General features: G+C 53.9%; 1 protein-coding gene across 2 annotated transcripts; it reads right to left on the bottom strand.

Annotated features, from left to right (window-relative positions):
* Positions 1-4,172: 4,172 nt before the first annotated feature.
* Positions 4,173-13,507, bottom strand: NR2F1 (nuclear receptor subfamily 2 group F member 1). 2 transcript variants are annotated; one of them, XM_087815442.1, is made up of 3 exons: positions 12,974-13,507; positions 9,973-10,500; positions 4,173-4,902 (listed from the first exon to the last, which is right to left on the bottom strand). In XM_087815442.1, exons 1-3 carry the CDS (start codon positions 13,431-13,433, stop codon positions 4,622-4,624), a joined length of 1,269 nt encoding a protein of 422 aa, XP_087671568.1. In that variant the 5' UTR covers positions 13,434-13,507; the 3' UTR covers positions 4,173-4,621. The 2 variants fall into 2 exon arrangements, with proteins under 2 accessions (XP_087671568.1, XP_016071677.1); XM_016216191.2 differs by lacking the exon at positions 12,974-13,507 and adding an exon at positions 11,176-12,712.
* Between the last annotated feature and the right edge of the window lie 2,275 nt (positions 13,508-15,782).

The following is a 15,782-nucleotide window of genomic DNA, read 5'->3' as shown; positions in this document are numbered from 1 at the left end:
GGCCCACCCGCCGCCTGCCCCGCACACTGGCCGCCGGGGTCAACGGTGGCGGCGAGGGATCGGCTGCACCGGGGCCCAAGCGCTCGGGGCGCAGCAGAAACCGCGCAGGGAGCGGTCGCTCCCCGGGGAGTGTTCCAGACCCAGGTCCTTCCAGGCAAAGAAGTCCCACCATACACACATAAATAAATAAATAAAAAGTAAACTCCAAAGGGGGGAGGGGCAGCTGGAAAATGGATCCGCTGACAGGGAGAGGTAATAAATGAGAGGCGCTTTCAGATAGATATCTCAGACGTGAAATTGCGCCCAGCTGGTTGTGTAAGCAAACAAATAGTTTCGTGTTAGGGACTCTCAACTTGTGGCCTGATGAATAGAATGCGACCGAGGTGGACGGGTCTTTAACTCATTTAGGGGTAAAACTCCTCGGCTTTCCAAGTTAAAGGCCCAGTGGCGCCCCGGACCTCGAGCAGGCCCTCGGACAAAAGTTTTATTAGTTGCCACTGTGTCTCCCTGAATAACCGCCCCTCGCTCCTTCAGGTCCCCCATTTGCAGAGACATTCAGGTGACTGGCTCTGGGGGATCGAGGAGCTTCAGGGAGGTGATTCTACACCGTAGGAGACAGAAAGACGGCCTACGAGCGGAGGAGGAGGGGAAGTACGATTTTTTAAAAAAATAAAATAAACTTTTTGCACGCTCCAAGCAGATGTGCTCAGGGGGATCCCCAGTGTCCCTGAACGCACAGCTGGGCCGTGGGGCCTCTGGGAGCCGACCGACGGACGCAGCTGGCCCGGACCCACCCGAGGGGCAGAGACCGGGGAACCCAGGGATGTTCGCTTTGCCTCCCGCCCCCGCCCCCGGGACACAGCCCCAGCCCCCCGGCTTCCTCCAGGCCCGGTAGCAAGTTGGGGTTTGTGTGTCGGGGGCCAGAGGTCATATTTTAACTCCTGTGGGCCAGTTCTTGTGCCGGGGCGGAGTAGGAGGCGCGGCCTCGCTCCTTAGAGATTCCCGGAGGAGAGCCTGTCCCGGGATGGCCTTTTTGATGTTTTAAGCAAAGCTTGTGGCCAACGTAGTTTAAACCGACTTCAAAGCTCTTAAAGTTCTGGTGGCTCAGCAAGTGTTTCGGTTGGGAAAGGGAACGTTTGACTTTCATATGTCACAGGTAATTTGGAGAGGGAAGCCGTCCTGTGTGGGCCGCTCTCTCACGGTTCAGATGCGTTTCCTCGGGCCTGGGGGACCCGTGGGTTCTCCCCCGCCCGGTTAACCCAGCCCCCCTCTCCCCTGCCCGGGCCGGGCCGCCAGGCAGGCCGAGGCGGGCTGCGCCCCCGGAACCGTCTGGCCTCCACCTGCCTGCGCGCTCGCACCGGGTTCCACGGCTCCCCCTGGCGCCGGGCTCGAAGGCGGCCACCCAGGCAGAGCCCCCCACCTGCTCCACGGCGCCTTCTGCCCAGTGGCTTCCAGGCTCCGAGGAGGCACAGAGCCCTGAGTGGGGGCGGCCGGGCCACGAGGGAGCTGCTCCTAGGCGCTGAGGAGGTCCGGGCGCGGCCCGTTAGCCAGTCAGTCCTGCCGGGCAGCCTGTAGATCGCCAGAGCCCCAAGGATGATTCCTGGTTGTTGGAAGACGTATCCCGCGGCTTTGATGCCTCGATCTCTGCTCCTAAACCTTCCCTTAATGCGGGCACAGTCCTGGGGCCCGACGCAGTGGAAAGCCTCCCGAGGCAGCGGCCGGTACGGCGGGGCCGGGGCGCCCACGAGGCCCTGAGTGCCCGAGACGCAGAGACCTCTGGAGACAACCGTCTCCCCGAGGGCAGTGCAGAGGGCCCCCCAGCCAGCACCGAGCCAGCCCAGGAGAACCCCAACGCGGGCGGCCCCCAGAACCCAGCGAGCCCGGGAGCAGAGCACCCCTTCCTCCGCCCTTCCGCTCGGCCCCGGCCTCCTGGTTCGCAGCCTGAGCATGTGGGGAGCTCTGGGAGGCGACAGGATGCGCTGCTCCTGTTCCTGTGCTGGGCCCTCCCAGGGCTCGGGTCCAGGCTTAGAAAGGTCCCGGGATTCCCTAGGCAGTGGGCGGTGGGCAACACTCCGGGCCCATGGCCCAGCCAAGTTAGTTCTGATACCTCCGCCCCGGGCAAGTGCGTCCTACAATCTAGACCTCGGTTCCCAGGCCAGTCCCCACACTGGGTGCCTTGTGCTTGGGCCTCCATATTGAAGTTAATTGAAAAATACTTTTCCGACCTACAAAAATGTTTATCTGTTTTCATCAGAGGGATCACACTGTAATGAATATATTTACATCTCATTTGGAAAAAAGCAGGAAAGATCGGTGAGCTCTGGGCAACACCTCGGTTCCCCTCCCCCTCTGCACCCTGTCTGCAGCTTACCCCACCCCAATGCCCACCCACCCACCATCATCCTGGGAGGACTTCCTGGGAGGCGGTCAGTCATCAAATATGAGTTCTCCTACCACCCAGCTGCCTTCAGTGCCCAACCTGCAGGGCAGTCACCCTAGGCACAAAGACATTGCTCCTAGGTGTGGTGCAAGGGATGAGGGACATTTCGGAGTGGGACCCCTTGGAGGGCAGGAGGGCCCTGGAGCCTTAGGGACTCCATACCCCGCACACCCTACCCGCTCAGCAGCCCTAGGGCTCAGGCCTATCTCCCCACAGGCTGGCTAGGGCTTCTCCCCAGAGACCATGGTTTTGCCTGAACTGTGCTGCATCCAAAATATCAAAACTTCAAGCTGGTTGGAGTGTAGGAGCTTGTTAATTCATTTTTAAAGGAGTGGGGTGGGGACCTGGAGACTTCTAGACAGCAAATTGAAAGCAAAACTTTGCCAATTACTCCTGAAAGTGAAGCTCTTGCCTCAAATGGGCCTGTTTGGGGCTAGGGGAGGGGGAGGAGGTGAGAGGTGTTATTTTAAAAGATCTGGCTTTATTAATACGGTAAGAAAAAGCTCCCTTGGCAGTATGTGTTCTCGCAGTGCCGACTGTGATCCTATAAAACATTCCTGCTCTGAAAGCTGTTAGAGAGAGCAGCAATGCCCCCGCCCCCTCCAAGCACACCCAAGGAGAGGCCTGGAGGGAGGTTTCTGCCATGACGGGGCCACTACAGCCCAAACACCCCTTCTGAAAAGAATCTGCTCCAGCCTAGCTCCCCCACTCCCAGGTTCCAGGTCCACACCCGTAAGGGCCACAGCAAGGCCCTTCCACCCACCCAACGGAGCTGGAGGGCAAACCCCTGTCACAGGGTATGGAAAAGGGCAAACCACAGCCACCTCTTCAGCGGACTATAGGGGGAGCAAAGCCAGGGCTCGCAGCTCTGAGACCCCAACCCTTTCCCAGAGCTAAGGAGAGGCCAAACCCTCCAGTCACAGGCATGAGGTGCAGAGGTGTCTGAGCGGCCCTTTGCCTCCCTTGACCCTCTGCTTCCAGTGCTCCGCACCCCGACAGCCAGGCAAGTTCCCACCTGCAGTCACAGAAGCAAGTGGTGCCCCGAAACTGGCCAGCCTGTATGACCAGGCCTGCCCAGCCTGAGAGCCCGCTGCGTGCAGGGCCTCTAGCTGCCCACCACCACCACCCGTAAGGTCTCATCATCGGATGCTGCTTGCAGCCAAGGCTCCCTGTCCTCCCTGATCACCGTGGCCCACACAGAGCCTGGCTCTCCGAATTTACAAAACCAAGCAACGACTTGGTTTAGGAAATAAACCTAGCCAACCTGGTAATGGACCTTAAAAGTCCTCCCCTTTTAACCCCCCATTCTAATAAGAATTGGAGTGGAGATTAATTGGAGCGTTCTTTTGCACTGATGACACCTGTCAAACAACCAGACACATGGGTTTTGCTAAATTCTTTTATTTTTGTTTAAATTTTCACTTCAATTTTAATTCTTGAAGAACAGCCTCGACAACATATATCGCACTCATTATAAGAAGCAAAGGGTTATATCAAAAATTATTAGTATAGAATCACAGGAAATCTGGTTTGGAACCAGAAAAAAATACAAAACAGATATAGATACATAGACACAGGACAATTTTTTATAATTATTTGGAAAATGTTATTTTCCCCTAATTCTTGTTTCCTTTTTTATGTGCATACGATGTTTAAATTTTACAAAAAATGAAAATAAAGACTAGTATCTTACAAAATGAATAACAATGTTTGGGGTGTGTGTGTGTGTGTGTGTGTGTGTGTGTGTGTGTGTGTTTCTACATAGGATCCAGTCCACTTCCATGTGTTGTTTTCTGTACAGAATATATCCACATCCGTCCACAATAAATCCTGGAAGGTCCATTAGTCTCCTTCTGTTTTATTAAAATTCTCATGGTCCTCTCTTCCAAAGATTGTTTTCTTTTTCTCACCAGACACAAGGTCCTTTTTCTTTCCTTTCCAATGTGTTCACAGATCTGATCCTAAAAGAGTCTCTTTTCCTCCTGGATTGTAGCTGGGGTTGCATTTCTGTCGGGGGGGCTGCTCCTGCCTTCCCGGCCCTCCTCCCCCTGCCCAGCCTGCCCAGCACTCTGCATCCTGCACCAGCTGCCCGGTGTCCCCCAGGCTTTGGAGTCCACGGCCCCCCGCGGCCGGTCCTCTGAGTCTCTAAGAAGGCGGGGGCAGGTGGGAAGTGCCCAAGGTCTAGGAACACTGGATGGACATGTAAGGCCAGTTGAAGCTGCTCCCAGACAGTAACATATCGCGGATGAGAGTTTCGATGGGGGTTTTACCTACCAAACGGACGAAGAACAGCTGCTCGATGACGGAGGAGGACACGGTGCGCAGCGAGGGCAGGCGCAGCAGCAGCTTGCCGAAGCGGCTGGGCTGGTTAGGGTACTGGCTCCGCACGTACTCCTCCAGCGCGCACTGGGACTTCTCCTGCAGGCTCTCGATGTGGGCGGCGTCCGACAGGCCGCAGGCGTCTGCCGGGCAGCCGCGGGGGGGAGAGACAAGGGCAGTGGGCACACGGTTAGGTCAGGGGGCAGCCGGGGCACCCACGGCAAGCCATTAAAATCATCTTTTTTGAGGAGAAAAAAAGAAATAGAAGGAAAAAATAAAAGAAACCCGCCCCATCCATGCTTCCTCACTCCTTCTCGACCAGCCCCCAACACAAATAAAATCCATCAGCCCCCCGCCAAGCCTAGGGGAGCTGGAGAGAGAGGCACGCACGTGCGGAGGCAGCAAGCTCTCTAGTCCCTTTGTTTTTCCTGTTTCACCTTTGGATTAAATAATGGACGATGCTGGAGCCATGTTTGCTGTGCGTAGCAACCTGTCCTCTGCCTGCAGGGGAGCATCCTTCCACTGGGCTCATTAAAGGGAGGGCGTTTGCCCCATTTCCCCCCCGATTTGGGGGTGTTCAGGAGCCCTGAAGAAATATGCAGCCTGAGGGCAGTTCTTCAAGGCTTCTTGGAGACCCCCTCTCAACAAATGACCCCAACCAGAAACCTCAAGGAGAACCTAGAGTGTGTAGCGAACGGACACACAGGAGCGGGTGAGGAATCACGGGCTGGCAGTGCCTGGAATCAGAGCAAACCCATGCTTTAGCAATAGAGGATTTGAGATCCGCTATCCATGCAAGCGAGAGCTCTGCAGCAAATCCTCGGTGAGGCTGTACACTTCTATCTGTGCCTTAGATCAAGTAATTGAAAATTGGTCACATCTCTGTAAGCTGTATAATAATCAGGAAGAATATGCTCAGTTACTCCAGGCTGTAGAAAGGAGACATCTTCAGTGATCAGACACAAAGCTGGGCTAGAGGCAGCTACTGCTGCTGCTGCTTCAAAACTGGAAGGTGGGGAGTTAAGGGGGGACTTGGGGAGCTAGGCTTCCTTTACAGGACCAAGGGGGGAAAGGCACCTACACACAATGACAGCATCTCAAAACCTGTGTGTTTATCTCCCATCCACCAAGGCTCCTCTTGGTCTCCTAAAAATATTTCAAGGCAGCAGTTGATACTGTATCAGCTAGCTAGAAGCCAGCAAATGAAGGGGACGGTGGAATCAGTGGGATGAAGTGAAGGCTTCCTCCCCTAGTTCAAACACCTATGTTGTTTCTTATATTAATAATAAATATTTTAAAAACTGGAAGATCACAGAGGAGCCCTTAGCCAGTCAGGAGGTTGACTAGAGATCAAAGGCAGAGTTTGCTAATATATAGATCTGGAAAGAAATTCATGCATGGCAATGCCCCTAAAAGGACGTTATATATTTGTGAATGGGCAAGTGTGACCCTATGAAGACATAGCCGGTGATTCAAAGTGAAACCTGTGTCAGCTGAATTTCTGAGCTTTATGTCTTTATATTTCAAGAACTGGGGTTTACAAAGCATTCTAACACCTTCATCTATAAGGCTATGGCCTTGAGCAAAAATACAAATAAAACTAGTGATAATTCAAGAACTTCTGAGGCAAGTGTCCTTTGACCTCAGACCCAGACTGAGTTCCTTTCAGATGTCTAATTACTCCAGCCAGCTGCTTGGGTGCATCTACACCAGCCTGACCTGGGAAATCAGTCAGGTTTTATGGCTAGCAGGGCAAGGGCAGGAGCACTTTGGGGCTTTGCTCCTTAGAGAGGGGACCCTGAGGTCTGCCCTTGGCCCCGCTTGCTAACCTGGCTCTGCTGAATGGCCACCATGCAGACTCATATTTACATATATCTTGCTTTACATGCATTATCTGCCCATTATGCCACGGGATCCCTTTCAGCCTCAGACAATGCAAAATGAAAAGGACCCACTGATACCCCAGCAGATTTTTTGAAGACCCATATGGTATCCCCTCAGGTCCGTAAAACATTTATCTGATATTTACAATGAGGGCCCCCAGACTGCAGGGTCACTACCCGTCTCCCAGCTAGGCCACTCCAAGGGAGAGAAGCCTAGGAGAGCCGTGCTTGGGCCCTGTGCTGGCTGCTTAGAAATCTTCCCTCCTTTGAAGGCAGAATGCCTGTAGCTGGCCGGACTGCCAGGTGCCAGCAGGCAAGCCCCATGGCCTCCCTCCAGCAGGAGCCCTAGTTCGGGCCTGGCTACCCAGTGTAGATAGTCATTCTCATGCCGGATATTCCTGCAACAGGATTCCCCCAACTGTGGACAGGCCGTATGAACTCTTAGATGGATTGGGTGGTTGTGGTAGCAAGGCTAGGTAAGCAGGGGCTGTAATGTAGTCCATATTTATACTCCATGAGTTATATATACCCCAGATAAGAAAGCAGTCAGAATGTGCAAAATCCATGTCTCGCTTTTTATATGGTAGTGTCAATGTGGGAAACCTCAATATTTCTTCTACAGTATATGGAAAAGAAATTATGTAAATAAATAACCATTACTGTTCAGGCCCTCCCGGCTTAGCCTTTGTAGTGCAGAGAATGTATTTCATGTTGTGCATTCAGAAGAGTTTAGTGTTCAGGAAATATAGATGTAATCAGCTGCCATAACTAGAAATCAAAGTTATTATTGTACTGAAAATGGATTTATTGTATTTATGTTAACTAGATGGCTTCTTTCAGGGAAGGTCTCATTTATTTGAGGGAATATTTAGGTGTATGAATTAATGAATTAAAAAAAAAAGTAAATTCAGGTCATGACCTAGTCTTTGGATGCTGTCCAGAATATTAAGGATTAAGCATACCATCCGGAGGCCAAATGTGAAAACCACCACAGGGAACCCCCGTGCCAGCTTCAAATACTTAACCGGAGCAAACCTCATTGGACAATATGTCTAAAACTGTCTTTTCCATCATTCAAAGTTTGCTCAAAAGTTGGATGACTTTGAGAAGGCTTCCCATGAATTCCCTTCTGGCTGGCAATCAAAACAAGTTTAGTCAAAAGTGGAAATGTGTTGTAAGGAAGAGGGGGGTGAATTACTACTGACAGCTCTATTTCCATTTTCTGATATTCTGCTTGCAATTTTTCCAACAAAATAATGTTATTGTTCACTTCTCGGCCTCCCTTGCACCTTGAAGGCTTGGATGAAGAAACTTCTTTGGGGAAACTTTTTTTTTTTTTTTTTTTAAAGAAACACTTTTCATAGGAATGTTTTAGGATGAAAAGTTGAAAGAAAAGCTAAATAATTCCACAGTCTTCTCTGCAGCCTGCACAGTCCTTGCCTCTCTCTGGGAAAGGGCAGGAGATCAGAAAAGTCAAGGGGGTTCAAAGAACCTTAGGGAAGACAAGGAAAAGGGAGGGGAGACCTTTCTTGAGAAGACCTCTGTCCAGCTCCAAGTCACATTTCTGCTTCAAGACACCTCTCACTGGATGAGATTTTAAAACCCCAGCTTCCCTGACACTGGCTTGCTTCCTGATTAATTTGGCTAAAGAGCTGTGTAGTGGAGAGCCAGCCAGGCCCCAGGCCTGCCAGAGCTAAAGCAGCCTGGTCATGGCTTCCCAGGCTCTTTGTCACTTTTGAAAAACACGTTTCTATCAAGAAGACTTATTAAGATAAAATGCATTCAAACACTGAGGAGGCTATTCAATAAATCTTCCATTTGTTTTAAGGTTCTCACTTTATCGTCTTGCAAAGAATAACTCCCTCTCCCACTAGCAGACCTGTATATGCACTGAAAGTAAAAGGGGGGCAGTCCAAGTCCACGGCTCTGGCCACCCTGCATACAAATGAGATGCTCTTGTCTAAATAAATTATCTGCTGTTCAGATCGATATTAATACTACATTTGCTACATTACAATATTGTGCAAATTTAAGAGTCATTTTAATACAATGTAAATACGATTCTTCACGCATGAAAGCCAAGAAATATTGATAGATTATACCACTGCTTAGTGTTCAACAAGGCCTTGGGAAAGGGGTTTTGCCATCTCTGCTCAAGAATGGTTTTAATTTGGCACTTGAGTGTCCTGGTTCTAGGCTAGATTTATTAGGATAGTTTATTTGTTCTCTGAATGGAGGAATTAAAAACAATAGTGACAATAATGGAGGTAAAACTGCAGCTAACCCTACTCACAGTGGGTAAGGCCGAGGCCCAGTCTGAGCAGCTCTGTTCCCCACCAGCGTCCCTTCTGGCTTTGTTTATATTTCCCCCATTACCTGCTGTCCCGGGTGTTTATATGTTTCCCTCTTGCAGGTTACAATAATAAAAAAGGCGGGCAGTGTTCTCAGAGGCTCAGACCAGAGCCTTCAAAGGCAACGTTAATGCACTTTCCTGGAAGTTAATTTGAACCATCTATCATAAGAGAAATTGTTAACATGCATGTTACCACCGCCTACATTTAATTTGATATTTTTAAGGCGCTCTGTTAAATTTCCGATGTTCGGGTGTTTTGCACGGCGGTGAGATTTATCTCCGGGGCGGAGCCCCACCGTACTTTCGGATTCTACAGGATTGCTTTTGTTTTTATCTATCTTGTTTAGATCGAATCCGTTTTTTACGACCCTCAATAACCCCAGCAACTGCAAACATGAATGGTTTCCGATAAGGGAAAATCAGGCAGCAATAAAGCGGGATTATTTATGATTTTCTTGTGCGTGTGCCTCTCCTTCCACCTGCGTGTGTGTGCGTGTGCGTGTGCGCGCGCGCGCCTCTGTCGGAGGCCCACCCCGGGAGCGTGCCACGCCGAGGAGAAAGCCGCATTCCCACGTTCTTCCCCGTCTTTCTCCACCCCCAGAAACGATGAGCTCTGGCGCGTGCACACACACACGCACACGCACACACACGCACACCGCACACACGCGCAGCCAGACGGGTCCACAGCACCGCCTCCCCCCCCCCCAGACATGCACCCGCCGCCGCCAGGGCCCAGGCGGGGGTCCAGGCCGCTAGGCCCGCAGGCCGCCCGCTGCCCGCATCGCGCCGCCTCCTCTCCCGCACCGCCACGCTCCCAAGATGGCAGCGGCGCCGCCGGCCGAGTCCGGGCGCGGGGCCCGCAGGTCGCGGCCAGGCCGCAGGTCCGGCGAGGGCAGGGCCGGGCCGGGCGGGCGCGGGCGGCGCGGGGCGCGCGGAGGCTCGGGCGCGGCCTGCGCTCCCGGCGGCTGCAGCCTCACCTGACGTGAACAGCACGATGGCTTTGAGGCAGCTGTACTCGGCCGAGTCGACGTGCAGCGCCTTGAGCTTCTCCACCTGCTCCTGGAATATGCGGATGTGGTCCATGAAGGCCACGACGCGGTCGGCGGACATGGGCGAGGCGTGCAGGCCGGCGGCGGCCAGCAGCGGCGCCACGTGCAGCGGCATGGAGCACTGGGCCGCGTTGAGCACGAACAGCTCGCTCCAGGTGAGGCGCAGCAGGGACACCTGGTCGGTGATCTGCAGATCCGGGAAGAAGGGGATGTTGCGGGCCCACTCGACGGCGCTGAAGAGCAGGCGCGCGGCCAGCTCGCAGATGTTCTCGATGCCCATGATGTTGTTGGGCTGCATGCATTGGCTGCCGTAGCGCGACGTGGGGTAGGGCTCCGCGCGCAGCAGCAGAGAGATGTAGCCCGACAGGTAACAGTGGCCGTTGAGGGGGTCCCCGTTGGTGAGTGCGTACTGGCCTGGATTGGGTTGGGTTGGAGGCATTCTTCCTCGCTGAACCGCTGACAAAAAGAAAGAGAGAAAAGAGGCAATGTGCATCCAGGGGGCTTGCGAACATCGCCGCGCCGCAAAGCACCCGACACAATGCGGAGGCTCTTCCCGCAGCCACGCTCTCCCCGCGCATTTTCTCTCCAGCTCGCTCTCTCAGTCCGCACCAGGAGGAAATCTGGGGTGAGGCCCTCCTGCTCCGCGGGTCGAAATGCCCAGTCATCGCCAGCGCACCTGGCCACCCCAGCCCTGCCAGAACTAGGCCTGACTTCAGGGCCCCCAGGCCCGGCATGGCCAAGAAAGTACCACCCAACCCCTCCACCACCAAGGAGTAACACCCGCAGATCAATGAAATCCCACTCACCCCTCCAGAGTGAAACAAATCGGGGTAGAAAATAAACAGGAGAAACCAGAGAAAGGTTGTGGTTCTAGGCAAATGCCTAGCTGCCTCTTCATTTGCAAGCAAGCAACATTTTGCTCAAAATGTTCCCATATTCTCTAAAAAATGCCATAGAATTATCCTTAAAATAGATACAAGTCACATATGCTACTAACCACTTACAACTTTTCAATAGAAAGCAAGTATCCTGTACCCTCCCTTCTTCCCTCCTCCCCCATCGCCCCACACAAAGTTCTCACTGTTAAAAGCAACAGAAAATTGAAAAATTTCAAGAAAAAGTTGAACTTACAGTAGCCAAACATTATTGAAAAAAGTGGGAAATATAATTAATGTCTGTCCTGCGCGGTGCCACTGCAACCTACAGCCAGCTTTTGCCCAGTGAATGCACGAGCTTGCAACTGCAAAACACTGGATTCATTAACCATCTGAATGCAAAACGTAAGCATGCTTTGAGTTCTTAAAGCTGACCAAAGTTTTTTTTTTTTTTTTTTTTTTTTTTTAAATGTGTATGTTTTACTTCAACAGTGCCAGCGTTTTAAATTGCCATGTAAACAAAGACAACTTTAGGAAAAGTTAGGGCTACTGAACTCTCCCCCCCAACAAATTAATATAGATATGTCCATGTACACGTAGCTGTCTTATTTCAGGTTGTGCACTGTTTTCTTAAATTTGCTTTGATTCTATTTTTAATGCAAGCCCCAATGCAATTTCAACTCTTTAAACATAATGGCTAGAATACTTTTTTCTAATTATAGTTTTGAACTTGGCAGTTATTTTTCAATTAAATGAGAGCACAATTCAAAGTTTTGTGTTTTTTTTTTTGTGTTTTTTTTTTTTTTTTTTTCCCAGATGCCTACAAAATCTCCCTGGAGCTAGAAATGAAGTCGTCATATTTGCCTGCTCTTTGAGATCTGACGGAATTCAATTTCTTTTCCTGTGGCATATAAAATATAATTTTAAAGTCAATTACAAGAAGGAGTAATCTGCATTCTGCAAAATTGACTGGTTCAATAATTTGACTATAAGACATCTTTAATGATTGTCAGGAGATAAACTTTAACTGTAAATGGCTAAATATATTTATAAGAAAAGTGCTGCATCTCTTGCCACATGAACATGAAGCATATCTAAATACAACATCAAAAGTTGTGTTAAAAGAAACCAAAGCCATACAACACAGGGATTAAATGATGTGGAAGCTCATGCCAGCTGCAGTCTATGCATTATAGCCAAATCAGAAGGATCAGTAAATGCCGTTGTAAATTGTAATTTGTATGCAGTATTTAAGCAGAGGGTGGAGTTTGATGAAGAAATAAAATGAGTACCATGCTTTTTAAAAAAATGACACAACTATGAAAGCACGGTTCAGTCACAAACTTTCCTTTCAAAGTAGAGGGGTGAAAACAAGGCCACAGCTCTGGAGGAGGCGGCCCCAGCTCCGTGAAGAGGAGAGGGAACCAGTGAACAGGCCAGAAGCCCCCCCTTCTCCCCTAATTAGACCTACAAGTGCAATAAATCTCACTCCTCTTTTTCCACGCTAAGCTTCCAAAAGGATGCTGCAGCCATGAATCTGCTCGGGGTACTCCAGTCCCCAGCCCGCCCCCCATTTTAAATAAAGGGAAGGAAGAGGCAGAGGGGAAAGTGGGGTGCAAAAACACAGAAACAGAACTGTCTGGTGGAAGTAAGCAGCCCTCCCCAGGTTCATGCCAGCACAGCACCAAGCACCCTCACGCACACGCGGGAAAGACACACAGCGAGCACATCCAAGACAGAGGAAGGAAGGAAGAAGGAAGGAAGGGGGTTTTAAGCCACAGCTCACGATCCCAGGGACACAATCCCGAGCAGGCAGCGAGAGGGGTGGAGGAGCCGGGAGAGGAGCGCAGGCCGGGAGGGGGAGGCAGCGGCAGCGAGCTGGGGGGGGGGGGGGGGGGCGCTGGGGGAGGCAGGCGGCGGGGACGGGGGAAGCTGGGACGGGCCGGGACTGCGGGAGCCCCAGCCCCGCACAGCAGCCTCCCCCGCGACAGAGAAAGAAAGAGGCCGGGAGGGCGGGCGAAGCTCAGGGAGAGAAGCAGAGAAGAAATATTCACCTTCCCGCCTCATGCCCACTTTGAGGCACTTCTTGAGGCGGCAGTATTGGCACTGGTTGCGGTGGTGCTGGTCGATGGGACAGTTCCTGTTGGCACGGCATGTGTAAGTTAAGTTCCTGCGGACGCTCCTCTTGAAGAAACTTTTGCAGCCCTCGCAGGTGAATTGGCCGTAGTGCTTGCCGCTCGACTTGTCCCCGCACACCACGCACTCGATGTGCTGCTGGCTCTGGCCCGAGCCGGGCGGGCCCTGGCCCTTGTCCCCCGCCGTGCCGGGGGTGGCGGGCGCTCCGGGCTGGCCTGGGGTCTGCGGAGTGTGCGGCGCGCCCGAGCCCGCCTGCTGCTGCTGCTCCCCGGCGCCGCCGCCGCCGCGGGCCGCCTGCGCTGCGGGGTTGGGGCCGCTGGGGTTGCCCCCGGCCACGTCGTCCTGCGGATCTCGCCAGCTGCTAACTACCATTGCCATATCTTTGGGCCCGGGGAGCGCTGGGGGGAGCCGAGCTGCTCGCCGAGGGCCGCGGGGCGCGCGGGCGCGCTGGGAGGGGAAGGGGAAGGGGAAGGGGGGAGGGGGAGGGGGCGGGGGGCCCACCGGGCGCCCCGGGGTCGCGGGAGCCGAGCCCGAGCCGGGCACCGGCCGCTGCCTCCGCCGCCGCCGCCGCCGCCGCCGCCGCTACTGCCTCGGCCGCCCCGCTGCTGCCGCGCGCCCGCCCGCCCGCCCTGCTGGCGTTTTGTTGTGGTTCCTGCTGTTTTCTTTCTCTCTTTTTGCAGCCCCCCCAGGCTCTCAGGCTCCCCCCCCGCAACACCCCTGCTCCCCTCGCCCGCTCCCCCCCGCGCTCCGATCCTGGGGGGGCCGCGCTCTCCTTCCCCCCCTCCCCACCCCCCCAGAGAGCAAGCTCCCTTCTCTCGCTTTTTTCTTCTTCCCCAAGTTGCAAAATCAGAAATGGCACAGGCGGCAGCCGGGAGCGGCGCGGGGCGCAGCGCCGGGGGCGGCGGGCATGGGCCACGGCGCGCGCACACACTCGCCCTCCGCCTCGCCCGCACCCCCGCGCGCACACACACACACACACACACACACACACACACACACACTCGCGCACACACTCGCTCACCCGCGCCAGGCGCCCGCCCGCCCGCCGGCCGCTCCGGCTACGCGCCGAGCGCGGGCTGAGCCGACATAGAGGAAGGACCGCGAGGGCGGCCGCGGCGGGGGGAAGGCGGTCGGGCCGCCGGCGCCGCGCGAGCCGCCGCCTCAGCCGCAGCGGCGAGCGCCGCGGGAGCAGCCCGGGCCCGGGCCGGAGTCCGAGCCGGAGTCGCGGCCGCCGCGGGAGCGCGAGCCCTGGTCGGGGCCGCCCGCGCCGCCGCTGTCCCGGCGGGAGCCCGCGCTGGGCTCGGGGTGGAGGGGAGCGCGGCGAGCCGAGCGCGGCGCGGGGCGAGGCTGGCGGCGGCGATCAGGGCGCGCTGGTGTCGGGGGGCCAGGTCCAGGGCCGGACGCCGCCAGCCATTCAGGAAGGCAGGGCCGGAGAGCGGGGGGCGGCCGGCGAGGAGGAGCCCGCACTTTGCTCTTTTTGTTGTGCCGGTGGCGCCGGGCTCTCGCCGCCTTCTTCTTTCGGGAGGTGACGAGAGGGGAGAAAAAGACGAGATAATTCACGCCGGCGACGAATTCACAGCGAAACAGAAAAAACAAAAATCAGAAGAAAAAGAATTGCAAAAAAAAAAAAAAAAAAAAAAGCGAGCGAGAGAGACATCCAAAGTAGGTCGAATAAATAATCCTCTTCTTTCCTTTCTTGCTCCTTCGTCTGCTTCTTCTGCTATAGCACACAGAGCTCGTTAAGGAAACCCTGGAGGTCGCCCAAAAATGTTCTTTTTTTAGGATTTTAAATAAGTGCTCTTCAGCCGGGAACCAACACCCTCCCTCCAAAAAAAAATCATAGATGTATAAAATAACGATAAGAAGACTGCGGCCGGGCGCCTCCGCCTCCTGCCTTTTTTTAAGTTGAGCCCTCTCTCCTCTGCGGGATCGAGCGGAAAGGCCGGGAGGAGGGAGCGGAGCGGAGCGCGCGGGGAACAACTAATAGGGACTGTGAGAGAGAGAAAGGAGCGCGGGAGCGGGGACGGGAGAGCGGGAGGCTGCGAGGAGCAGAGGAGGAGGGGAGAGGGGGAGAGGGAGAGAGACCCCGAAATTGAATGCGTTTAAACGGGAGGACTCGCGGAGCGACGTTTCCGAAAGGGGGATCTGCGCGAATGTCTGTATATAGTGAACTTTGACACTACTATTGAAACTGACACGTTTCTATGGAGATCGCTGCCTTATATGGAGCTCGTGTCAAGGAGCCAGGAGAAGGGCTGCTGGCAACTGATAATCAAAGGCGACTGACTGGTCAGAGCCCCGAATGGGGGGGGGGGGAGAAAATGGGAGGCTAAGGTTAGCCATGCCTCCCGCACGCCATTGGTTGGAGAGCCCCTCCCCCTCCTCTTTTTCTTTCTCCCCCCCCCCCCACCTACTGACGGGGATGGTGAGGGGAGGAGAGAAAGTGAGGGAGGGGGTGTGCTTCTGACAAGCGCAATTTACATTGAGATCGCCCTGCGCTGCTATTTACTCTGAGACCTGATTAGTATGGGTCGTCTGTGGTCACACTCACTCACACACTCACACACACACACACACACACACACACACACGCTCTCACACTGGAACACCAGAGGGGGGAAGGGATGGCGAGGGGGAGAATGCCTTGCCATGTGCAAATTAGAAGGAAATTATGTTGATTTCTTTTGAAAAGTTTTTAAAATTAGGTTGTATGAGCTTGAAGAGAGT

This window comes from Miniopterus natalensis, chromosome 3 (genome assembly GCF_054644295.1).
Source record: "Miniopterus natalensis isolate mMinNat1 chromosome 3, mMinNat1.hap1, whole genome shotgun sequence".
NCBI classification, from domain to species: Eukaryota; Metazoa; Chordata; class Mammalia; order Chiroptera; family Miniopteridae; genus Miniopterus; species Miniopterus natalensis.
Note: the sequence above shows the minus strand (reverse complement) of the source record. Positions and strands in the feature narration are given on the sequence as shown.

Coding starts and splice junctions, on each gene's coding strand:
- NR2F1 (XM_087815442.1), bottom strand. CDS start 13,433: ATGGCAATGGTAGTTAGCAGCTGGCGAGATCCGCAGGACGACGTGGCC. Junction 10,501..12,973: donor AGTGGGCATGAGGCGGGAAG/GTGAATATTTCT, acceptor TCTTTTTGTCAG/CGGTTCAGCGAGGAAGAATG. Junction 4,903..9,972: donor CATCGTGCTGTTCACGTCAG/GTGAGGCTGCAG, acceptor GCTGCCCGGCAG/ACGCCTGCGGCCTGTCGGAC.